The sequence below is a fragment of the Nipponia nippon genome, unplaced genomic scaffold, assembly GCF_047370975.1.
Source record: "Nipponia nippon isolate SJK-2023a ecotype South Korea unplaced genomic scaffold, ASM4737097v1 scaffold_9, whole genome shotgun sequence".
Classification (NCBI taxonomy): domain Eukaryota; kingdom Metazoa; phylum Chordata; class Aves; order Pelecaniformes; family Threskiornithidae; genus Nipponia; species Nipponia nippon.
In genome coordinates, this window is record NW_028262413.1 from 7,599,425 (window position 1) to 7,624,417 (window position 24,993).

Sequence of the window (24,993 nt, forward strand, 5' to 3'; positions counted from 1 at the left end):
ATTAGCATTGCAAACTGCGTGAAACAAGCCGCAGATTGATAAACTCGCAGCAATATTTGCATCCAGAGCCGAATGGCACAGGGGGAGGGGAGGTTCATTAGGAAATGTTCCATTTCCACAAGAAAAACAAATGGTTTCCAGTTATATGTCTCAGACTTTGTTAATTTTCTGTCTTCCCAAATTTAAATAAAGATTGAGAGGGAAACATGGATATCTCTGTTCGCAAACAGGCAGCCCATCTTAATATTTCCTGAGCTGGTGGGTTATTTGCAGCAGCAGCTCTGGGTTTGGCTGATTCCCCTCTCCCCAGCCGGGGCTGCAGCCCCTCTGCCAGGCTGCAGCCTGCTCACACAGCCCCTGCTGCCTTGATTGGTATTTTCTCTACAGCACAGGTGGGATGGAGGCTCTGGTATAAATGTGGAGTGGGCACAGATGTAGCAGCATGGTCCAAAGGGCCTGTGGTGGTACTGCCTGCTCCTGCTTTAGCCTGGCTAGGGTGAGCGTGGGTGCGATGTAGCCTCGGGCAGAGCTGAGGACAGTGATGCTGAAAAAACTCCAGCTCAGGTCCTTCATGGCAGGACCAATAAAACTTCACCTCCACCACGCAGTGTGTGATTTTATAGGCATCTATAAAACTGGATGCATACGTGCAGGGATGAAGAGGGCTCCTGGGATAATACGAGCAAATATGCAAAGAGTAAAGCAACACAGCAATGAGAGGGTCTAAGTGTAATCAGTGCTTTTGGGCTCCCACTGTGTGGGCTTTAGGTACCCTACGGTGGGCTGGGAGCTGTGGGAAGAGATAGCAAAGCGTGGTGGGGAGCCAGGAGAAGAGCAGCCCTGTCTCATGCTGGCCTTGTGCCCATGCCTCCCGTGACTACTGCTGCACCCGGGGAGGAGAATTCTCTCCCTAGGCTGCAGGCCTCGCCCTTACTGGTGTCGCTGCATCCCTTTTAGCTACGTTGGCCGTGAACAGGACGGGGATTAAATCTCTTCAGGCCCTCGAGCGATGTGGCAAAGCTGGTGGAAATCTGCTGGATGTGTACAGCTTTTCAGTAGTATCTAAAGGAGTTCAGGGCTGAAATCCCATGAAGATTTTCAGTCTCCTTTGAAACTACCAACTTAAAAGTGGAAAGCTGTGATACAGCACAGAGAGAGACATGGCATAACAGCGCTGGCATCGGCAGCAGCTGTTCTTATGCTTGGTGATGCCGAGTGCCTCATCCAGTATTTCAGATGAATTTTTGCGAAGGAATGTAATAAAGCTGAAGAAAGCACCAGCCTGCGGTGCTGCAGGGTCCGCCGCAGCCTGACAAGCATTTTGCCTTGTCAGCAAACACCGCCAAATTCACTTTCAGCAATATTAGACCTGATCCACAGAATTCGTGGTGTGTCACCGGTTCAGAAAAAAAGCAGGCTTTGATCTCCTTATGCCATGGAGTCTGTGCTGCAGCGTTGTTTGAAGGAGCTGTGCGACAAGATGGGTCATCACCTGCTGCAACACATTGTGCTCTGGCTAAAACTGCATCCTGCACCCCTGCATCCTGTGCAGATGTCCAAGTGGGCACGTGTTTTGAAGAGCTGAGACATGGCAGCTCCCAGGGGCACATCTGCAAAACTCTTTCCATGGATGTTTTTCAAAGTTTTCAGAAGATTTTAGTGAGTTTAAGTAAGAGCAGTTGTGTAGCTGTGGGAAGGAAAATAAAATTATCTCACTGGAAAATGAAAATGAGAGGTGTTTGCATTTCACTTACTGTCACCTTGCAGCAAGAAGCTGGTCACCATGAGATACAGTGAGTTTCAGTGCCAGCTGGAGAGCTGAATGCAATGAAAAAGGCCATGAGCCATGAGATGTCTCAGCTAGGGAGCTCAGGCAGGCTGAGCAGCCTCCTGTCGTCCTCTGCCAATGTGTGGGAGCAACCCAGGTACCCACAGACTGGAGAAGAGCTCTCCCAGGGGTGTGGGAGAGCCAGCATCACCCCTTGTACTGATGCAGTGGGTGGTAAGTTTTGTGTGGTCCTCAGTCACCTTTGCCCACGGCTGGGTTTTGGTTCACATTCCTCTTTGGGTCTGTGTTATTCCTACAAAACCTCCTCCACGCCTTGCCTGGGCTGCTCTGTCTTTCCAGAGATGGCAAGGAAGAAGGAGTGAGATGTGTGATCCCTGTCCTCGGGGAGGGAGGCGTGTTGGCCAAGGCTAACCAGGCGAATGCCAAGACACTACTGAAGCCTGTGCGGTGTGAGCGTGGCTGCAGAGTGCCTTTCCCGCGTGGATAAGGCATCAAAGGGCTGCTCGCGGTGCCATGGGAGGCAAATTTTGCCCAGCTCTGCAGACCAAAGGCGCTGAGTTGTTTAATCTTTGTGGCTGGGACTCAGGCAGCGTGCACAGTAGCTGGCAAATGCTTCTACACACGTTAAAATGCACCAAGCAGCAGAGCAGTGCTTCAGCCTGGAGAGCTCGCTCAGCACCACGATGTCTCCTCATTACAGCATCTGCCAGCATCAGGCTGTATCTGTTGGAAACACAGGGCCACGTCGTCAGCAGTGACATCTGTCAGCGTGGCAATGCGGCTCCTGCTCGTGGGAAAGGTGCCTGGAGGTTCAGTGCCAATAAAGGGCTGTTGGAGTCTCTGTGCCTGGATTGTGCTAGAAGTGCAAGCCCCAAACAGATAAATTGAATTATCAGACGAATTCAGTCTCCTTGGTTTTGTCTTCAGGATTTTCCCTGTGAATTCCAGCTCTTCTTGCACAATGTAAATCCCAAGCCGCTGGGGAAAAGCAATTGTGCTCCAATTTTGCTGCGTAGAGAAGTGTTGTCACCCAGCAGGTGTTTCTGTATACCAGCATGTAACTTCTGTCTCCAAATAAAAGAGAAAGTTCACCTTGTGTCTCATTCTTTAAGTCACATGTATTTGAAAATATTTGATGCAGTGTGTAGAAAAGAGGGCAAAACAGTGATAAACCCAGGGCTGGTAAATAAATAGCATAGAGCGTGATTCACAGTCTCAGTTACACCAGCCAGCGTTGGGGCGATGGACTGGTGATGATGGAGGCTCACGGGCTAAGCGCAGAGCCAGGGACCTTGCAGAGAAGGATCCATGGATCCGTTTTGTGCTCTTAACATGCTGAAGTCCTGAAGGCAGAGCAGAGACACAGGACCAGTCTGAAATCCCTCTCATGAGGAGGTTTGCCGTGCCAGGGCGTGGGGTTTGTGTCTTTGTACAACTGCTGGGGGGGAGCAGATGTGGTATCTTTCCAAAGAAGGGGCATGCGTTTGCCACTGCTGTGTCCCGTTTGCAAGCAGGTGCCTGTATGTCAGAGGCAATGAGCTTACCTCCTGCTGCCTTCTTCTCCTAACACACATGAGGCCACAGCAAAGGTTTTGGTTGGGTGGTTAATAGCACATAAATTTTCCCTTTTGGTGCAAGGGCACCCATGGGTTTCCCGTAGGTTTTCCTCTGATACACAAAAAGGGGCAAAAGCTCAAGTTCCAGGAAGGTGCTTTGGAGGTCTGGTCCTGTGTGAGCACAGGAGGAGCTCCATGCACATTAAAGTGTGGGGGACCTGAGAGGTCTTTTCCCCTTTCTGGATGGGCTCCTTGCTGCGGGGCAGATTCCTGAGATGCCCTGAAAGGCATCTGAAAATATAACAGAGAGACCAAAAAGCCCCCAAACCCAGCAACGAAGACACACTGCTCCGATGACACTCTGTAAGTGCCAGAGGTTTGGAGGCTTTTTAAGCTTAGTACAACTTTAGCCCGGAACTGTGAACTGTTTCTTTCCCATAGAGCACACATAAGGAATAAAGCGATGCAGTGTTAGCGGTGGGGAGGAAGGGGTTGCGTCTCTCAGCCTGCTGTGGTGGTACCTGCACCACAACAAAGCAATCAGCCTCTCACCAAGGGGCAAGTATTTGCTTTTTCTACCTAGGCTGTATGTAGTCATTGTCTAATAATATGAGCATTTTGCCATCCCTCTGCAAATAAGGCTGAGGCTGCTGCCTGATTGGTATATCATCTCACTTTCTCTCGGCATTGATTTTCTTGCTCTCCTTATTTGCTTCATAAAAAGCGAGGCAAGGAGCTGGTGCTCGCTCGCTCCCTCTCCCTCCCTCCCTCCCTCCCTCTCTCTCTCTCTCTCCTGTGAGAAGCTTTTGGGAGCCTTTATTTTTAGTATGAGACAAACCTTGCTTTATTTCAGGAGACGCAAGTTGGATTATAAATCCTTTTGTAAATGTGTATGGTGATATTTGCTCCGGTAAGTTATATGCATCACTATTTATTTGTGTAAATGTACTGTTTGGGGGAGAAGTGGGGTTTAACAGGAATCATGAAGCCCACAGAATTGTTTTTAGGTTTGGTTCTTTGTACTCTCATGCTGAGCCCAACTGTTCCATGGTTTATAGATATGTTGAAATATTTTTGGTTTGTATTTTGCTTTGCAGAGGGGGGGTGCCTGCTTTGAAAACTTGTTTTGCACTTCATTTTACAGCAGAAACGTGGAGGGTGAGGATTAAAGGGAAAAGGAATTCTGATTTATGATGTTCATTCTGGCATCTTAAATTAAAGATGCCTCAAAAATAATGCAGCAATATTTGATATAAAAAAAAAATTTCAGTAAGAGCTATTTAATATTGATCAAGCTGAAGTATGAATATCTGACTGCATATTACCTTAGAAAGATCAATCTAAAGTATGGCAGGTTGGCAGCAACATGCTCCTCATCAAAATGTATTAATGAAATAAAGAAAATCTTTAAAGTAATTAAGGAAATAGCTGTTTTTTCAGAGTGTAACATCATTAATACAGGTCAATAGACTGTTGCTCTGACTTTCTGCTCCCTGCCTCTGCTTTGTATGGCTCAGCAGCCTCATTCCTCAGCACTCTCGGCTAACTTGGAGACCTCTTTGTTACCTGTAAATAATAGCGAGGTGCAGTTATTTATCTCTCCCCATCATAGCTCCTGGTGTGCTTTCTGGGCAATACAAGACAGTGATTGTAATAGTACAGCTGAGGAAAACAAGATGTATAGCTGTAATACTTTCGGACTACATAATAAATACTTGAATTTGCAGCACTATATTAATTTATTTATTGGCACTTTGATTCTTTCATACTTGAACCATATCCATGGGAGTCGATCGCTTTGCTGTTTCAGAAGTCTTTAAAAACTCCAGCTGTAGCACAAGCTGGAGCTGCTGTGAGAACATGCTTGAGTATATACCTGCTCAGAAAATCAACATATTAGACCCAGAATAATCTGCCTACTCTCATGATACCAGGGTATGCTAATAGATATATGAAGTGTACTTTAATAAGATGTTAGAAGACTGTAACTGGGTTTATTAAACCCACAGGAGAAGATAAAGATGTTGTGTCTGCCAGTCCAAGCTAAACTCTTCCAGAGAGAAATTTCAGACTGGCAGTAACTGCTTAGTCATTTGGACCAGTTTAATTGTTCCCGTTTTTTCCAAATGGAATAGTTGTGCTTGCCTGAAGAGCAGCTGATGGGACTATTTTGCAGCGTGCCCCTCTGCAGCAGGCTCGTGAGCTCTGCTGGGGTCTGTGCCGTGGCTGCCCAAGCCCTGGCCGGGCAGGAGCCGGTGCTGGCGCGCAGCATCCCACGGGCAGCCAGCCGGGCGCAGGGCGTTGTACAGGCAAGCCCACGAGTTCGGTTCGGCTGCCTTCCCAAAAATGTAGTTAATAGGCACTCAGTTCAGTGGCTTTTTGGTATTTGCATGATGGCTGTTTCATAAGAACTGTATATATTTATACCAGCTGAGTAACTTGAATGTATATGCTCGGCACAGTGTTAGGGAACATGGTACATAACATAATTGTCTTTTTCACAGTTGTTTAGCTCCTCAGGTGTGGAGGGCATGGGTGTCTGAGCAGTGCACATCTCACATGCTTTCTAGGTATAATCCTGCTTGCCTGAGGACAGCATTAAGCATTTCTAACTTTGCTGAGCCTTAGTGTCTGGCTCAGTGCAGTGTCCTCCAGGAGAGCAGAAGGACGATGGTCAGAGAGCACATTTGAGTGACCCTGGAGGGGCAGGGGCTGGAAAGCATGAACTGAGGAGCACGATTCCTGCTTCCTACCCTGCAAAACTAAAGGCCTGGGGTATCTGTGCCACGTAACTCATCATAGCAGGGGTGCCAGACTGCCCTGAAAGCAGGGCATGCTGCGGTTTATTAAGAAGCTGGTTCAGCTCATCTTAATAGCTTTGAAGCAGGAAAAGTGGCCAGGGATGGTTGGTTTGCCTGCAGACGGGGGGCCTCACCCCTCTCCCTGAAGGCAGGTCGCCAGCGGGCAGGGGAGTGTAAGGCACAAAGTGAATCATGTGGTTAAGTCCATCGCTGCAAGACTTTCCCTTGGCAGAGGAGCTTGTGGCTGAGCAGGAATTATCACGTCAGCCCCACATGCCATCTCTACAGGATACAGCTGAGACAAACTTGGGGGGACAGGAGACCTTGCCCTGCTCCTCACGTTGTACATACGAAAGTCTTCAGTGTTCATGGTTTTCCGTCTGTTGCCTTTTGCCCATCCTAGCGTTGCAATGTGTGGTGCTCCTTCATCTCCAGCTACTTGGTGATAGGAGGTCTGGGGACAGCTTCTCCCCAGTCCAGTACCCCCAACCACCACTCGCCTCTTGGACCAGCCTCCATCACCTCCCCAGGAGCGTGACATCCTCTCTGCAAGATGACCTCAGGCTGATGTGCAAACCAGGGCTTGGTGCAGCTGCAGGGACAGGTTCACAGCACAGTACTTCGCAAGCTCCAGGGCTGAAAACGTGATATTTGTGCCAGTGGGATGGAGTCGTCACTGTCCCTTTCTAGCAGGTGCCATCAGAGTTTGAAAGGAGTTTGAAGCATTATTTTAGGGGTGCCTGGATCCTGGGGAGCTTCTTTTCCTTTGAGACATGTCTCCTTGGCTGCTCCTCTAGCAGCTCAAACAGTTCCTAGAGAAATTCCTTAAACTCTTAAAAAATTGATTTCTTAAATATCTGGCTCCTTCTGAATGCCAGATACTCTTTTTTTAGCCAAGTCCTTGGAAGACTTAATGAGTACTTTCCTCACCTTGGTTAATCCTGTTCAGATCAATAGGCGGGAAAGGTATTTGTGTTGATGTTGGATAGCAGCTGCCTGTCACTGCTGGTGATGGCAGGTGGTGTTTTATTCTTCATGTCACTCTTCATCAGGAGTTCCTGTACAATTATATGGCCATGTTTTTCAGGGAATATTTCCCCGTACATAGGATGGCAGATGGCAACTTGACGTAGAGTTTGGTCATTCCTGATTTTGCCTTTGGTCTCTATTTCCCGCGGCAAGCCGAGCACAAGTCATTTCAAACAGTAGCATGGTACACCCTCGTAAATACAACATGTTTGTGTGTGGTGGGCTGGGGGCTCAGCCCAGCTGGTCTGAGCAGAACTGGGGTCCCTGGGTCCCTGCCTGAACTCTGCCTGTGCGGGTACCACCACGGGATGCTGGGATGCGGGAAGGCGTGAGGAGAGCCGTGGACTGGGAACAGGCAAGAGCCACGTCCCCGTTCAGGGCATCCCTGCTCTTTATCATAGAATCATAGAATGCTTTGGGATGGAAGGGACCGTTAAAGGTCATTTAGTCCATCCCCCATCCTTCATCTAGAGCCAGCGTGGGCAGCCTGATGTAAGATGAGGAGATGAAGCTACTGCCTACCAGCACAGCACACGTGTCTGTACATGGGACACAGGGTTGCTAGAGAGCCCGGGCAGGCCTGAAGGAGTGATTTAGCTCCTCGACAGGGTGTGTGGTGGCATAGCATGAGCCCTGAAGAAGCTGGAAGAGGCCCATCGGTGTGTTGGGCTGCAGGTGAGGTTGTGGCTGAGGACACATATTCCTGCCTGGGCTCGCAGGGTCAGTGGGAGCAGAACTGTGGATTGCTTGCTCAGTTTTTATTTAATTCAGTGTCCAGTGCAGATGGGGGGGTCTGACTCTGCCTGTCTGCAAACCACGTTTGCAAATGTGATTGTTGCCCTTCACCCAAAGGGCTGCTTGGAGCCCTTGAACCTGCAGTGAGACTCCTTGGTGACTGAGCTCTGGGGCCAAAGATGTGAAGATACTGTGAAATTCTTCAGCCTTCCTCTCCTGTCATGTACAACCTCTTATTTCAGAGGCAAAAAAAAAGAAAAGGAAAGAAAGGTAAATGAGAAAGCTGTGCTGAGCCCTTCTGTAGAGACAAGGGAAGAGACAGGTGATCAGCATGGGGTGCCATATCTGCAGTGCTGTGCCTTTCCTCTCCTCTCCAAACTGTCGGGTGCTGGGGTTGTCTGTCTGTCCGTCCATGCCAAGTGCAGGCTGTCTGGGTGGAAGGGCTCTGCACCACCTGAATGGCTGCGCAGCAGCTCATCTGTCACTAAACTTCCCCGGCGCCGTGGCAAAGCAAATATGCTGCAGCAGGCTGGAAAGCTGTAAACATATGGGCACTAACAACAGATTAAGTGAGTGATTTAGTCTAAGGGGCTTGGTAGATTACCATAAAATGTATCTTAATTAGAAAAGCAATCAAATTTGCACAGAGTCAATGTGGATGAAACGTTCCTGTTGGCAATAATGAGCACTCTGTCCCCCATGCCAGAGGATGGGGATGGCGATGGATGTATCTCATGCCCACTTTGAGGGGGTTTGCTATAATTTGCCCATCCCAGCTATGGGTAGAGGGTGCCCTCATGCTGAACTATTTGTTCTTTGACCCACAAGACCGTCCTGCAAGCCTTTCAGAATGAGACTGATGCTGAACTCAGACTCCTTTAACAGCATAAGCAAACTAGAAACTGCGGAAGGTGAAAGAACAGAGCATTTGCACATTTTCCTTAAAACTGTGTGCAATTACCCAAAGATATATCTGAGTGTTTGCCATGTATAGCACAGCTAGTCCCAGATAAAGGACTGGGGCTTCTAAGTGCTACCATAACACAAATAATTAATAAGTCTACCTCCCTTGCTGTGTCCTCGTCTTTTTAGTGAGCATGGCCATAATTAGCTTTCACCTGATTCTGAATTTATAGCAAGTTCAATTGCTTTTTTCATTCTGCTTGTGTTTTCTTTGCTTCCTTATTTTATTGGCCCTCGTTTTATTCCATAGGCCTCAATCTACAGATAAAAAAAGCTAGATGATCATCTCCAGCAGTGCAGATAGAAAGACTGCAACAGCAAAAAACATATTGATGCATTATTGGTTTTGTACGAGTGTCTGCTTTTTTCCAGGGTCTGGGAGGATTTGAAGTACATTGGGAAGTGGCACAGAAGATGTACAGCAGCTGCTAGCAGCTGAGAGAAAGAAAAGGATGCCTGGTTATTTCAGAATTAAGTATTTTGAACCACGAAGGAAATGGGGAACATTCAGGCAAGGTTTTTGCCAAGAGTTTTTTGTTATCTTTTTGTGTGTTTAGAAGCAGGTACGGCTGCAGATTTCAGGGAACATGAATGAAAGGGCATAAAAAGAAAAAGAGATAGGGAAGAGGTGTGGAGGAGCACAGTAAGGGACAGGATGTAGAGGAAACGGGATGACTTAAGCTGTCCAGATGAAGTGTGTCAAGAGACAGTGAGATAAGGAGTATTTTTTTATTTCAATTTAAGGACTCTGTTAGCATTTCCTAAAAATGTTCATGTTTAGGTGTTGCTTCTTATGATTAAGTGTGGGTAAGGAGAGCAATGCCATCTCTGGGGACAGAGTACAAGAAGAGTGGTGGAAAAGAAGAGGAAAGGGAGGTTTTAATTTTAAAAATATTTCTTGCTCGAAATGTTCCCTGTGAATTCCCAGAGCTCAGCAAGGGAAACATTCATTTATAGCCCATCATTTTAATTATTAGAAAAGAAATTATTTTTACCATGTGAGCTGATAGTTAGCCAGGAGCAAATTCTTCTTTCAGCCTTCTGTGCAGATGCGGGTGCCGAGGTTGGAGCCAGCTCCAGTGGAATTTTCCATCCAAAACTGGTTTGAGATGAGCCGATGGGTCCTACGTTTGGGTCCCACCTGCATGGGACAGCGGGCAGAGCTCCAGTACGTAGGGCTCAAGCCATCCTCCATTGTAAAAGATGCCATGATGAGGCTGGGTCTGGAGCAAGAAGGGGACATCTGTGATGGCTGGATTAACGAGGGACACCCCTAATGGGCCTCAGTGGCCAAGGCTGGGTGGACCCTGCAGGGCTTTGCAGACATACCACCTAGAAAACCAGCCATGCTTTTCCAAAAGTAGAGCCTTGGTTCCCAATGGGCCTGCTTGTATGGGTGTTGTGGGGCTGAAAAAAAGGGAAAAAAATGGCCAGACATCACCTGAAAGAGTGCTGGTGGGTGTGTAAGGAGAATTGGAGGCCCCATTGCTTAGCAATTTGAAAGCACTCTCAAATCCTCACGGGAAAAAGCTGTTGCTCCAGATTATTAATCCCAAAGGTTTTCGGGATTTCTTCCCAAGCTAAATAATTTTCACCCATTCCTTAAATCTGCTTGAGAAAGGAGACAGAGCTGAATGCAGGCATGCATGCGTGTGGGGCGGGCGGGTGGAGAGGCAGCAGATGACACCAAATAGCTACACAGCAGCACAGAGAGCTGCGAGGAAGCTACTAATGGCCTCTGATGAGCACGGATGTATAATAATGAGGTTAATGCCCTTTCATTCACCCAGAAACATCTTAGCTAAGGTATAATCCCTGCTAGTCAATGGGCGATCATTAGGTCATAAATAATACAGCGTGACTGAAGGACAGGAACCTTTCCTGTAATAATCATTTTCAGTCGGTGCTGAGCCGGGGAGGGTTTTGTTGCAGCCCCCATGCTGTGCCACGCTGCGGGGACGGAGCTGTCAGAGCATTTTCTGGTCAGAGGAGCGCTCCCATCTCTTGCTTCTGCTGTGTGCATCTGTCATCAGAGCAGGAAAATGCTCCACCGCAGCCCGGGTCTACCAGGTAGTGCTGGGAAAGAGAAGCTGAAGCTAATGGGAAGAACAAAGATACAAAACAGATAACGAAGCAATTGCAGCAGCCATCAGACGGTGCTGCCAGGGGCCTCGACCTGCCTGGTGGTGATGCTGGGAGAGCTGGGAATGGGGCTGGGCTCCCCATCTGGGAGAGGTGCCTCGTCCCAGCCCCAGCCCGGGGCAGACGGTGTGTGCATTGGGTACAACGCTGCTTTTGCAAGCTGGGTTTGTGGTCCCATGCCATCCAATGCTGTGTCAGAGGAGGTATGGTGTAGTCTTCATTGTCATTGAGCCCCTGAGGCTGTATTGACCATCAGGGGTTTAGCGACATTAAGTTCGGGGGCACTTTCCCTTCCTAGAGTGCTTCCCATGTGTGGATATCACTCAGCCATAAATTCCTATGTTTATTAAAGGGAGTAAATCCTACTTAGTAATAACTTGGATCACACTCTGTATGCATTTATATTTGATTGTGGGCCATTTTAAACCCAGATGCTTTTAAACCCACCAAGTGAGCAAGGAAATGAGCAACCGTCCAACCTTTTTTATTTTATAATTGAATGTTTACACTTGTTACACAATAAATCCCATATAATCAGCTTGTAAAGCCTGCACAAAATCTGTGTTTTCAAGAGGGAGTAGGAAGAGAATTACATTTATTCATGAACCTGGGTGTTTGCTGGGTTGCTGAACCTTACCTGTTAATAAAACAAGAATTAAGATCACCTGTTAGAAAACCCCTCCTTTACCTGACCACGGCTTTCCTTGCTTTTTGCCTGTGGTGGTCACAGGTGATTGATGCCAAAGCAGCTCATGAGATGATGTGGGCACACGGGGGGATGGCTGGCATGGGCAAGAGGAAGGGGACCCAGGCCGGAGGTGGCCGCTCTCCTGGGATGGCACTTGCAATGCTCGGGGCACTGTTGCAATGTGGATCCTTGGAGACCACCATGGTTGTCTTTTTTGCTAGTAGTCTAGGACTGGAAAAGTTTTCAGGCCCCAAAAAGAGTGCATGTCTCTGCTGAAGTGATATATGTCACAACATGAGTTATTCAGGGATCATATGGACAAATCTAAACAAATCTGTCCAACTTGTGCTCCCACCTCCTTAAAAGAAGAAGGTATAAATGTGGAGTTGTGGAGACTGCAGAGGAAGAGCTGTAGCTTCCAGACTGCTCTACAGCTGGGGGAAAAAAGGGCTGCAGGCTGTAAATGCAGTGAAACTACCGCTCTGTGATACATCCCAAATGAAGCAGTGTACACCCAGTAATTACCCCAGGTACTCCTAAATCTGTCTGCAGCAGGTATCGGTGTATTTTGTTTCATAGAAGACTTGTTGCCAATCTGTCAAAGTCCACGTGCAGAAAGCAATTTATACAATAAATAGAAAAAAAACCCTCAGGTCCTTGTAAATGTCTTCAATTATCTCAAAGCTTTGACAAATTGTTAGAGGGGCTGGAAGATCTTAGCATCTCTGTCCCACTTGTGTAAGTAGCTTTGTCTTCTGACAACTTTTCATTTCACTGAGTCCAAGAAGAGATGCTCTAAATATGTCTTCATTTTCTGCTTGTTAACTCTTCCATGCATGCCTCCAACCTTAGCATTAGCTTTCAACTTTATGGCTGACCCATTAAATACTGGATGAAACACATCTCATCAGCTTGCATTACATTTTGAACTGAATAAATAGGAAAGGCATTACACAGATTCTGTCTGGCCATCTGGAGGAACAATGTTCTTTACCTCAATGAATGGCTATCTAATCCTCTCATATACAGTTGGGTTTTATTCTATTAAAATATAATGAGAAAAGACTACCATACCATTATGTGGTGGAGCTAAATGGGATTTTTAGAATAATCAATGAAAGATGAATAAAAAAGATAAAGGTTTTCTTCAAAGAAAAGGAGAGAAAATTGTCTCCTTGGGATTCAAGTATTGTAGAACCAAATTATTATAACACAATCTTTACTCACTAAAAATACCCCAATTTCATTTCCATAAATCTTCCCATTAAGAATCAAATGAAGTTTTTTTTTTTTCATTTAAAAAATGCAGCGCATTAAATGAAATGCTGTGCTTTAAACAGAGGATGCTGCAGGGTTCCTGCCTGCGGCGGGGTCAGGTCTTTCCCTCCAGCCAGGGGCATCGAGGGCTACTCTCTGTGGGGTGCCCTAAAATCCAAACCAGAGGTTTGCTGCTGCAAACACCCCGGCGAAGACCCCAGCCAAGTGGAGAGGTCTTGAGGTTGGTCTCTTCCAGGCAGATCCCACCAGCCTCGGGGGCTGGAGGACATGGTGTTTTCCAGCAATAGCTGTCCTCACCACACAGCGTGCATAAGAAAGGGCCTCATTCGATTAGCTCAATGTAAAGCCATCCAAAATTGTTGATGCAAAGATTTTCCTCCAACACAACTGTAGCTGCATTACCATTCCTCTTTCAGAAGACATTGGAAACATTAAGTCTGATAGCCAAGTGAAAGCTATGAGGTGCTTTGTGTAAGAACTGGACAGGTTGTATGTCCCCATCTCCAGCATGGTGACACCAAAAACCCTTTCCCAGCTGCCACTACATCCTGGAGGTGCCTGTGGTCTGCAAGTGCCTCCTTGTGTGGGACAGTTGCTTGAGTGGTCCTTCAGCAGTGTGTTAAAACTGAGGCACCGCTGGGGTCGATGTTTGGGCAGATGTATAACGTTCCCCAGATGGGGCATATGTGGTTCTTCAAGCCCCAAACTCCAAGATGTTCCCTCATCCCCGGGCTTTCCCCTCCATGCAGACCAGGTCTGGGCAGGCAGGGGATCGTTCTTTGCAATGCTGCTGTTTATTTGTAAGGGGGCACACTAAATCCCAGCAATTAGTGAACAATTGCTTTAGGGTTTATTTCTCAGCAGGAGTAGAATATATTTCAGCTTTCTCCCTGTATAACTGTTGGAGGAAAATGACTCCTGCTAGTCATCGCCTACCCCCCAGCACTGCGTCGGCTGCGATGCTATCCACCTCCAATTCATCAACCAGTCAAGTTGATATAATTAGGAATCCCAAAGTCAATAATCTGATAATCTCCAGTGCACAAAGGCTTGTATGTAGGAGAAGTGATTCCAGGAAGTCTGCAGCTCAGATCTGTGCAGGAAAAATGCCAGATTTTAAAAAAGAAACAGGCAGAGACCTGGAGGAGAGAGTGCTTCCTAATCATTCACTGGTGACGTATTTGGGGCCATCAGCTCCGCAGTAAATGTTTTCCCGTACAGTCATTTTGTGCCGTCGAACCTTCCCTTTACAGTCTTAATAATAATGTTCAATTACTGGTTCTGCTCTATAAATAACTAATCTCAGTTTAACGAGACACTCTGCTGGGTGAGCGATGCTGGCTGCGGGGGCACGTCTCCAGGGCCCTCAGAGTGGCACGCTCCCTCCCCGCTCTCATGTGCGCTGTTGGCCACAGTAAGCGGCAGAAAGTGTAAAGCAATATAACATTTGGCAAATGTTTTGCACTCTCTTTATTATGGCGATCTGGAGAAAGGGAAGTCTTACATTCAGAAATTATGCCAGAAAAATAGGTCTTTGTAAAACACTTGGAATGTGTAAAATGACTAATAAAAGAGTAGGCGTTTCAAATATTTCAGGTTGCTCTTTAAAAGTGTCAGGAGTTCCCCTCGGCTTTCCAGTGTTAGGGCAGGAGTGGGGGCCGGGGGGGACCTCTCCGGGAAACTGTCCAGCAGGTTCATTACCATTTTCCTCCCTCAGCCCCAAGTGAAAGCATTAAAGACCAACCCACGTAGTGAGCTGGGTGTCCCTCACAGCCTGTCTTTGGCCACGACAGAACCAGGCGAGACCGACATGGTTTCTTTTTAAGATCTCACCATCCTGGAGGAGTGGCCAAGGAGTCCTCAGGCAGAGCGGGGATCTCCCCTTTGCACTGGGAAGGGGAATTTGGGGTGCATCCCCAGGTCTGCTCCATCTCGTCTGCCAGCGAGCGAGCTGCCAAAGGCTGCTGCATGGGGCAGACGTGCTCCCGGGAAAAGCGAGTGGCTTATATAAAAGTTCCATCAATTTTAAATGACAGTGTTATCTTCCTAACAGGATGTTTTAGCTGTAACATGCTCTACATAAGCCTTTTAACTCGCCTTGTCAGGAACCGTTCTGCCTTCTTCTGGTGCGTGCAGCGAGCCTGTCGCTCAGCAGGCATTGAGGGGAATTGTCGGAAAGCCAAACGTGGAGAAGTGATGGGAAATCATCCCGTTTTTCCTTTCCACAGAGGGATGAGTGATGTCCGGGGTCGCGTGCTGAGGCGCTGCCAACTGTCTAATGCACAGCTGGGACTTCAGCTCCCCCAGGGCATCGCACACCCCGAGCCCCCGGCCACCGAGGACGGCTGGGCTGGGAAACGAGGGGACCAGCCTTGAGTCTGGAGTCTGGATAAATAACAGCTCCTGAATATGAATTAGAGGATCCATTGCCATTGCATTGAAGCCTGGCATCAGAAGAAGGAGGGCTTCCAGCTGATCCCATAAATCAGCTGATGAACCTTTGTCTGCCCTGAACTGGTGTGAGAAGCATGTGCTCTGCTGGAAATTATATTGCTATTTTTTCTCAATGTGTTAAGGAGCCAACTGATCTTTAAAACATGCTAATCTGACTTGACAGTGAAGGCTGTTTATTATTGCACAGTACCATAATAAATATGATTTCTGTTGATTAAGTTAGACTACGGGTTTTACCTGACTTCCTTACAAAAATATACTAATAGCGCAGGCCAAGGTTGCAAGGTCATAGAAGGAATATCACCATAACAGGAGCAGGGGATGGAGTGTTAAACACCATACAGAAAGGCATTGCGAGCTTCAGAGATGTGCTGCCTCATTAGAGATGTGTCTGAAACCATGTGGAAGAAGGGCGATCTTCCAGCCAGGCTGGACGGGACGTGGGAGATGTGCATTGCTCCAGCCTGTGCTGGGGAGTACAAATACTGTCCCTTCCTCCCTCTCCCTTCGGTCTATGGCCTCACTGGGTGGGTTGGTAACTGCTTCGATAGCGCACATCAAACGAGCACGATGCTTGGGGTGTTATCCCACATTGACCGTGGACCATTGATCCAGGCGGGGAACAGGCATTTTCCATTTCCCTCAAGGGTCCAGGCAGGAGCAAAGGCACCGACCTCCCCGTTGCATGGCTGTTGCAGGGGCGACAGGCTGCGCAGGGGGTGGCTGGGCTTTGCCCTGCTCCCGTGCCAGCACGCAGCAGCAGCCCAGCACAGCCACAGCAGCAAAGATTTGTTGCCTCAAGGGCACCGTGTTTCTCCTGGCTGCCGCTCCTCCGGAGAAGGCAGGCACAGCACTGGCCATCGGGGCTGAGCCTCGAGCGGCAGCAGCCATGCGATAACCAGAGGTAACTGTGTGCTGGGGAGATTTATCTAATACGAACGGGAAAAGCAACATGCGTGCACACTGCAGATGGGACTAGAGCTGAGTGTGGATTTATAGGCAAAGAGTAAATAGGAACATAGGGAAACGCTTTCCCTTTCTCCATAAACTTTTCAATTTCAGAGAGGCCAGATTCAATAAAATTATCTTGCAGATGGAGATTTTATTGAATCTGGCCCATAAAGCTCCCATTATGGGGTTTACAACTGCCATTTACACAAATCCTGCTATAATAAAATACAGTGGTGTTTACAGCATTCCTGCAACTGCCACAGAATTACAGCATACACAAAAACCGATGAGTAAATCTTAGCTTAATGCACGAGGTGCTCCACTGGCAGCATAAAGCAGCAAAACTTGCAGGGAGGGGGAAGGGAAAATGCAGAGGTAGGAGAAGGTTGCTTGGGCAGGAGGAGAATTATGCCTGCTGCTTGGCCAAGATACCCCAGGGGAATACCAGAGATTTACAACCCTTGCCCTGCTCTCCTGCAATGCAAAACATAAATATGCTTCCAAAAGGTGCTGCATGGCCTCGGCACACAGCTGTGGGGACTGGACGGGCGTTACTGGCAGCTGGGCGATCCCAGCCGTTAGCAGCATCTGATCCAGCCACGGCAGAGAGCCAAGCTCGGCTTGGCTGAGGCCTTAATGAAGTTTGGTATAAAAATCTCCAGCTGGGTGCTTTTCCCTTTCCCACCCGCCTTGTGGATGCTGCCTGGGTGCTTGTAGCAAAGCGTGTGCTGAGGAGGGATGGAAACTGGTGGGCAGCCCTGGTAGGTTGTGGCTGGAGAGGAAGGAGGCTGATGGGTTTGCTGAATGAGTGAAAACATCTGAAAAGCCTCTGGTTAAGAGCTGAGCATGGGGCTAAAGAGTGAGTAAAGGCTAAATTTGAACTGCCTGAGGGACCGAGACTTCAGGTGGCTGAGTCTGCCCTCAAAGATGCTTTCAATAGGGGAGAGGGAAAAGTAGGAACTCTGGAGGAGATCCTTCCTGAGAAGGAACAGCCTGAGCTGTGTTTTTGGGCCTGGCTCCATGGCCTTGGTGAATAAACATGGTGGCACACATTTATGCTGATTTCCAATACTTGATTGAAGGAGATGCATTTCAATTGCGTATCTTTCCTCTGCTTGTCCCCATGCTGAGAGCTGTAGCTGAGAGGTGATGGCTCTTCTTTTACGGCAGGTCCATCTCACACTGCAGCCCTTCAGTTCCCTCTTTATATATCACTGTATTAATCTTTGTGCCTCCCTATGTATCTGCAAAACACTTGCATTTGCAGCTCCATTAATTAGGCCAGAAAGCGGGTCAGCACTAATCTCTCCTGTTCTTCTTAATATATTGTTTTTTGACATCGCCTCACAAATTAAACTGAGATGATTAATACTGATTTTCAGTGCTGTGCTACGTGTAAGGGCAGAAACTTCTTGTATTTACAGAGGAAGTGTCTCATTTAGGATGAAGGAGCACTATTCAAGTTATAGTAGAAACATTTATTTCATGGCACATATTTAACGAGTCAATTCGCCGTAAAGTTCAGCTTCCCTTTTTTTCAGTGAGCTCAGCGTGAAGAATTGATTCAATCAAAGTTGTTAGCAACTTTCTTTGTTATTGGGCACCTAAATACCTTTGCAAATCTATCCTCAGTGATATGCCCTGATCACATTGGAAGTGAGGAGCAGTGTGGGAACTTGCGTTATTCTCCTGTTACTCTCTGTGCTCCATCGTGCTCAGCGCAGCACCTTGCAGTCGGGGAGGCTCTCCCTACCCTGTGCTCAGGAGTCACCTCTGTAACCTGGCAGCATCTGGGGGAAGGATGCACATGCAAAACTGAACTCCAAGGAGGCTGCTGAAAAGCCTGGCCTTGCTCATGCTGTGAATTGGGAGAACTCAAATTAAGAGCGCGTTTTGCAGAGCCTTGTGCAGCAAGGATATGTCTATTTTTTGTTTATTATATTTCCATATTGCTTTTACTGAATCATTCAGTCCCTTATTTTGCCATTACATTTGCTTGCTGTATATTTTTTCAGTGTCCAAGTACACATTCTCTTTTCCAGATGCATGCACTGGTTGTTTCCTCTGTGTTGCTGGCTTTTAGCTTATTTAATTGTGACTGGGATCAGGTGTTTACTTGTCATTTCCCCTATCTGCCCCACTGTAGATCTCAGAGTAACTCTGTCAAAGCTGATGGAGTTACTTCAGATCTATAGTGCTATAATCAACATCATCTAGCCTGTCCTTTAATTTAAATTACAACTGCACAAATAAGCTGTCCCCAATTCTTCTCAGGGTCTTCCAAGGAAGCCTATATCAATGATGTTGAACCCTTGATATAAATATAAATGCTGGCGTGTCTCTGGCCTGCACACTCTCTCCTTCACCTTTTTCTCCTGGAAGGTTAAGATGTGATACAGGTTTGCATAAGAGCCACTCGAGCTCTTTGCCCCTGTCCAGTTTGCCTGAGCTTATCCTACGTCTTGATTTTTTTTTTCTGTTTTGCTGAGGGTTGGTTTACTGTACCTCTGTATCCATCTTGGTTTATGGTAGTAATTTAGGAAAAATAAACAAAAAATCGTGTTTTTTCCAAGTCATACATTAAATGGAAGAGGGGCAGCATGATTCTGTGTTTTGCCATGTAATGTGATGGCAGCCACATGAACTGTCTTGGTCTACTATTGCTACTCCTGCTTGCTCCTTATAAATACTTCTGCCAGTGTTTTATTTGGTTTAAGACTAACTCATTACGCTCAGTCAATATTCATCCTTCTCTTGTCCAAGCTTGCCTGTCAATTGGATGATTCGAATAGCTGTCTGGGTTGTGAATCCCAAAAGGGGTTCAGGAGAGGAGGGGAGGCCTGAGATGCCTGGCACAGACAAATGGTGATGTTTCTGTCTACATGTGGCAACAGAGCTTCACATTTTGTGGTTCTTTGTATCGGCTTTCGGGAAGGGCACAGGAGTAATGTATGGCAATGCCTTGAGTGCACGGAGTGATGGATAGCCTGACCCGAGGGGGCTGGTGCTGCAGCGAGAGCTGCTGCACAGATCTGCTTGTGGTGGTTGCTGAAATGAAATAAAATAATGTTGTTTGTTTTTGACAGCTTTTTGCAATCTTTGCATTTGCAACATGCGGTGGGTACTCTGGAGGACTGCGCCTCAGTGTGGACTGTGCAAACAAGTCAGAGAGTGACCTCAACATTGACATAGCCTTTGCCTACCCCTTCAGGTAACCCCGTTTGGTTCGCGGCAGTTCGTTTGCAGGGAGGCAGGCACTTGGGGGCTGATGCAAAGCCCATTTTCAGTGGGGTTTCCCATCATTTGTAGCAACTTTTGATTAAGCAGCAATCTGGGGCTCCTGAATTCTCCTCAGAGTATTGTTCAGGCTCTGGGTGTGCAGGGGGAATGAATCTGGCTACGCCTGGTGTGGATGGGGCCGCGGGAGCTGCTGGGGAATGGGAGCTCAGCGAAGGAGAAGAGAGCAGTTGTGGGCATGCAGAGCCTCGTAAAGGCCAGGGCAGCTCAGGAGGTGGAAAATGGCAGGCAAGGAAAAAGAACAAAAACACATCGGCCCCCCAAAAAAAAAATTTGAGATAAAGTAGCCATTTACTAAGCTGGAGATGAGGGAGGATTTCCAACCATTGGAGTAGCAAGGACCTGGAAGAGCCACTCCATGGGAAGGGGAAGCAAAAGACAAAACAAATTTGAATCATAATTTTGAAGTGCTTTTGAAAATTCTATTGATTGCCTGTCTACATCTGAATTCTTTAAACCTTGGAACCTAGTGACTTAGGAAAACAGATTTTATGTTGTTTAAGTATGTCTGAAAGCTGTAGTGAGGTTAACATATATACAAAAATATATAAAATATTCATGCCACTTAGGATCCTGCTTCAAAAGAACATCCACAGATCTGTTTTTAAAGATGTCAAGGCCACTCTAGAAACCTTTCACTTCTGTATAAGTGATTTCTTTAAGGAATTGAGGTGATTAAGAAAAGAATGCATAATCCAATCTCAAGCCCAGTACACTATGACTCTAAAATTATTTTGCTTCCTTGGGAAATCACATGCTGTTTTGCTTATGATTGCTATGCACAGACCAGACATAATAGCATCTACTTTAACATGTTCTAAAATATAGCATCTTACAAACAGCAGAGACTGAATTTGGTTCCTTGAACTGTTGTTCTTCGTTGACACAAATTTATTACTCCAAAGAGTCACATTTTCTGGTATTACAAATGTTTATTTTTTGTCTTGAACTTGTCTGCATTTTCTTTCATTTCTGCTTAGTATGCATGAGATAGGTCCTGAAAATTGAGTTATGTGAATTTGTAATGTGATTCACTTCCAAATAGGTCATATCTCCAGCATTCATTACAGAATACACCCTACAGTAAAGTGCTTTTAATTTGCATGATTATAAAATAGTACTTTATGTAAAAAGTTAATAAAATGGAGAGAAGTAGCCAACAAGTATCTCCCTGTGTTTTACCAGGCATGTTGACCATTGCTTTTAGAAGGATGTGGCTGGATCTGCGATTTCCCCACAGTCTTGCTTATTAGAAAACTGCAAACATTGCTGGGTAATTGTAGCATTCCGGCATGTTGGAAGGATGGCGCAAAGCAGGATTTATTTACAGAAGAGATCCACCTGAGGCTGTAGCTGGCCCTTAAGCTGTCTGTGTGGCTCCCAGCTGTGGCTGGATGTGCTCAGAGCAGAGTGGGACATAGGAGGAGCCTGCACCTGAAGACTGGGTGAATGGCATGTACAGTGGGATGGCTGGCCACGTGGTGGAGATATACCTGTAATTTGCAGGTGGCAACGGAGATGACACTTAGCCAGCTTGTGTTTTGGGAGAAGCATGAAGATACTCGATTTTTGTGCAATTTGGAACTTTGCATGCAAACCTGAAGCACGTGCAAAAAGTGTCCAAAGATGTACAGACTATGTGGGGTAGCAGATGTGTGCCTGGAAAATCTGGCCTGGTGTTACTTGTGGAACTTGGTGTCATTTTACTGTTTCATCTAAATATTCCCATGACTTCCTCATACATTTGCTCTTTCTACTTTTCTCCACTACTCCTTTGACAGATTGGAGAGGGGATACTCTAAAAACAGAAGTGAGCTTAGTTGGGAAAGGTAATATCTCATTAGAGCAGTTGATACCCTTGGAAAACGCAGACACATTTTAAGTTCAGGCTCCCTCATCAAGACTGTGATCCTGGAGCTCATCTGCCTGCATGGGCATGTAGGCTTTGTGTAGGTAGGATGAATTTCCCACCAGTTGTCTTGCATCCAGGTCTGAATAAGTCCATATTCACGTGGCATTTTTCTTTTCAAATGCCTTCAGTGTTCTGATTATTGGCTGACAGCTGGGGGAGGTGTAGGTGGAAGGACAGATGCTGCCGAGCATCTGACACCGCAGTGCTGTTGTGGCTGTCAGCAATGACACTGAGGCAGTTGAATACCTGACCGCTGCTTTTTGAGCTGTGCCTTCCAGTACGACTTGAAATGAAGAAAGCCATGCAGCTGTGCCAGCAGCTGCTTTCATTCCTGTTGCTGCGAGTTTGAGGTTTTGTTTTCTTCTCCTAGAAGTTGAACTGCTAGACCTTGGCTAGTTGATGAGAAAGTGTCAAGAGCTTTGAGCAAGTAAACAAAATTGTAAGGCTCAAGAAGACAGCTTGGCAAAGCAAGAGGACTTGGATGTCTCGGAGATGAGATTGAAGGAGCCTGAAAATGTTCCCATTAAAGCAAGATCAGAACGGGGAGGGAGTTTTCCAGACTGAAAGCAGTATCTTACTTGTGACTATGTGCTTCTGGGGCCCCTCACCTTATGTAAAGAAAGGGAGGATGCAGGAGGGCAAAACCAGTGCTGATGGGGTCTGGGGATGTGCGGTTAAAACATACCGATTGCCAAGCTGACTTCAAAGCAGTCATTCAGGTAGCCTCAGGCCAGTCCCGAATGTACTGAAGCAGCATTGCACCCCATAGCAGGTAGCTCCAGCTGCTGCTGCAAACCAACGAGCATCTCCATACCCCTTACTGAGATTTTTCTCAGCCCCAACCTACAAATTGCAAGTCTCCAGCAAACAGTGTAAATGAGTTCAAGAGAAATCATAAATTCCAGCAGACAGGGAGTTTTGAAGGGTACTGTTAAAAAATCAAGAAAGAATTAATATTAAAGTTATGGGAAGATGATAGTTGTTCTTGGCTCCTGCATTATCTTACTGCCATTGTAACTCTGGCAGCAGGAACTTGGGGGTTTTTTTGGTGCTCCACAAAGAAAGCCCCTGCACAAGGTGGTTGCATCTCATTTCTGCCAGAATCACATTCTCTTCCCAGTTTAATTCTGGACTTGGATTCATTTGCCCTTTGAAAAGGGAGAAGTGAGGAAATACCGATAAGTACATTAATCACTAGAGAAAACCATTGGAGCAATCTGGCGAAGTGGTACTTATGCACAGCTGGGAGAAGCGATCCCTTCAGAGAAAAGCCCATGTGGTGGGTACCTGCGTGGGGCTGTTGTGTGGCAGGAGCATGGGGAGGCAGAGCCGTTCCCTGTCTGAAGGGTGCCCCGTGCCGGGGCTCCTGCTCTCGGCTTGCACTACTGGGGTGCAGTGACCACAGAGGAGTCTCTCCAGCATCACTGCTGAGTAATTGAACCCAAATCTGGCCCCGCCATGTCTCCTGGAATAGTAGGCAAGGTGGATGCTTTTCCCATCTACAACTACACTGATTCATTTAAGCTTCCTGCAGCCCAGATCCATGACCCTGTAGGCACCCTGTAATGTGCAAAGAAACCTGTAATCCAAACCCTAACACCCACCAGCAGTGTCCCCTGGAGCTCTGTCACGCTTTTCTACATATCCTGCCAGACTCCTCCGTGTCCAAGCTGATCTTCATAAGGCCGTTTCAAATAATCACCTGAACTTTTCTCTCATTTCTTCTGACTGCTTCTAGTTTTATCACAAAGGCTTTCTTTACCTCTTCATGCTTTAAAACACAAATCAGTGTTTTTTTCTGGATATCTGGGTATGTATTTCAAAAGTTTTACAAGTTCATATATGGAAAAAACTTGTCTAGTCCCACACTAGCAGTTTTTCTCAGCATTAGGATCTGTGCTTGGTACAGTATCTTTGCAAATTTGGCATACATTAGGATGTTCATCAACTTGACCCTCATCCCAGTAATGATTCTTTGAGTGGGGGGAAAAAAATCAGCATCTTGGAATTATTTGTTCCTCTTGCAGTCCATCACCCTTTCAGATCAGATTTGTCACTCATCCCAGTGCCCTGAAGCAATATTTTTTTCTGTAGTGAGGGTCCTGGTGAAGGTCCTGTTTGTTTGTTTATTATTTTCTTCTGATCCCAGCAACATTTTATCATGTACTTTGCTATTCATTGGTTTTACTTTGATAGTAAGTGGTTGAATAGTATACCTGCCGTGCACATATTTGTTGCTGGTATTCATCATTTTAAGGCGCTTTTTAACCAATCCTCCTAAAAGTAAACTTTTTCGGTTGCCAGCTCAGTTGTCAGGCTTGACTTACTAAGTCTGTACTGAAGATTTTTTCTATATAATTGTTCATCTCACAAGCTTAATGTTTTTCTTGTTACTGGCAGAGTTGCACTGAAATGTTTGGGCTTCGGCTACTGATTTAAATGAAACTTTGCATAACAGAAACGCTCTCATGATGCTGTGCTGCACAGACAGGCAGCACACTGCCAGCCACAGATGATGTCTGCTCATATCATCACCTGCTGCTTAGTGGTTATCTCACTTCTGCAATTCCCTGCCCTGACCAAGGGAGGAACGCCTTGCTCAGCCCCTGGCCGTAGGGCGATGCTGCCCGTGGTGGGGAGATCACCAGGAGTGGAGGGGTTGGGCTGCATAGCTCTGCAGTGCCATGGGAAGGGAGGAGGATTTCAATACAATCCCATAAGCGTGCTGTCTGTTAAGTCTTGAGGCAGATCCTGAACTAAAATCTCTTTGTCTTTAGCTTCTGGAGGTGCTTTAGCCCAGCCTACACGTACAGGGTATCCCCAAGTTAAATGCTGCATGGTCATTCATTTGGAGTATAACTTGCCTTTTCTTGTGGCTTTCCTCCTGCAAGCTACTTGGAAAATATTGGCCCAGAGGATCACATGATTAAATTTTAAACACAGTCTCACCTAAGCCAAGGGTTAAGGTAAGTATGTGCATAGGTGTTAGGAGAATTGAGCCATAGTTACATGTGGGGCAGAATGGGATTGCCTGGTGGCGCAAACGTGGGAGCCTGATGAAAGAATGTCTGTGCACATCTTTGTGTCACAGCAGTGAGCAAAACAAATGTTGCTTTCCATTTTATTTTAAATCACCTTTTAGTATCTTTCCAGTGTGTTGGTTAAACTGTCTCTTGAAGTAATCCTTGCTTCTGAAGGAAAAGGAAACTATTTTATGGGAGCTTTTCATTCACTCTCTAAGCATCTCATTTGAATAAAGACATTCCCGTTGAGCACCCTTTAAAGTGTACGCCTCATCTGCATGCGATGGGCAGGCTAGTCTTTCATTCAAAATATGACACCGAGATCTAAATTGCCTACTTAGAAGCTACAGATGATAATTAAGGAGAAAGTAGCTA

At 46.6% G+C, this 24,993-nt stretch overlaps 1 protein-coding gene across 2 annotated transcripts in view; it reads left to right on the top strand.

Annotated features, from left to right (window-relative positions):
- Window positions 1–24,993, top strand: part of SYNPR (synaptoporin) — a 110,772-nt gene that overhangs the window by 60,900 nt on the left and 24,879 nt on the right. Inside the window, exons 1-2 of one of the 2 annotated variants that reach the window (XM_009469864.2) lie at window positions 4,100–4,255; window positions 19,473–19,597. In XM_009469864.2, the coding sequence (XP_009468139.1) occupies window positions 4,232–4,255; window positions 19,473–19,597 (149 nt within the window). In that variant the 5' untranslated portion in view covers window positions 4,100–4,231. Of the gene's footprint in view, window positions 1–4,099; window positions 4,256–19,472; window positions 19,598–24,993 lie in introns of those variants that run through there. The other variant, XM_087744448.1, reaches the window with a different exon arrangement.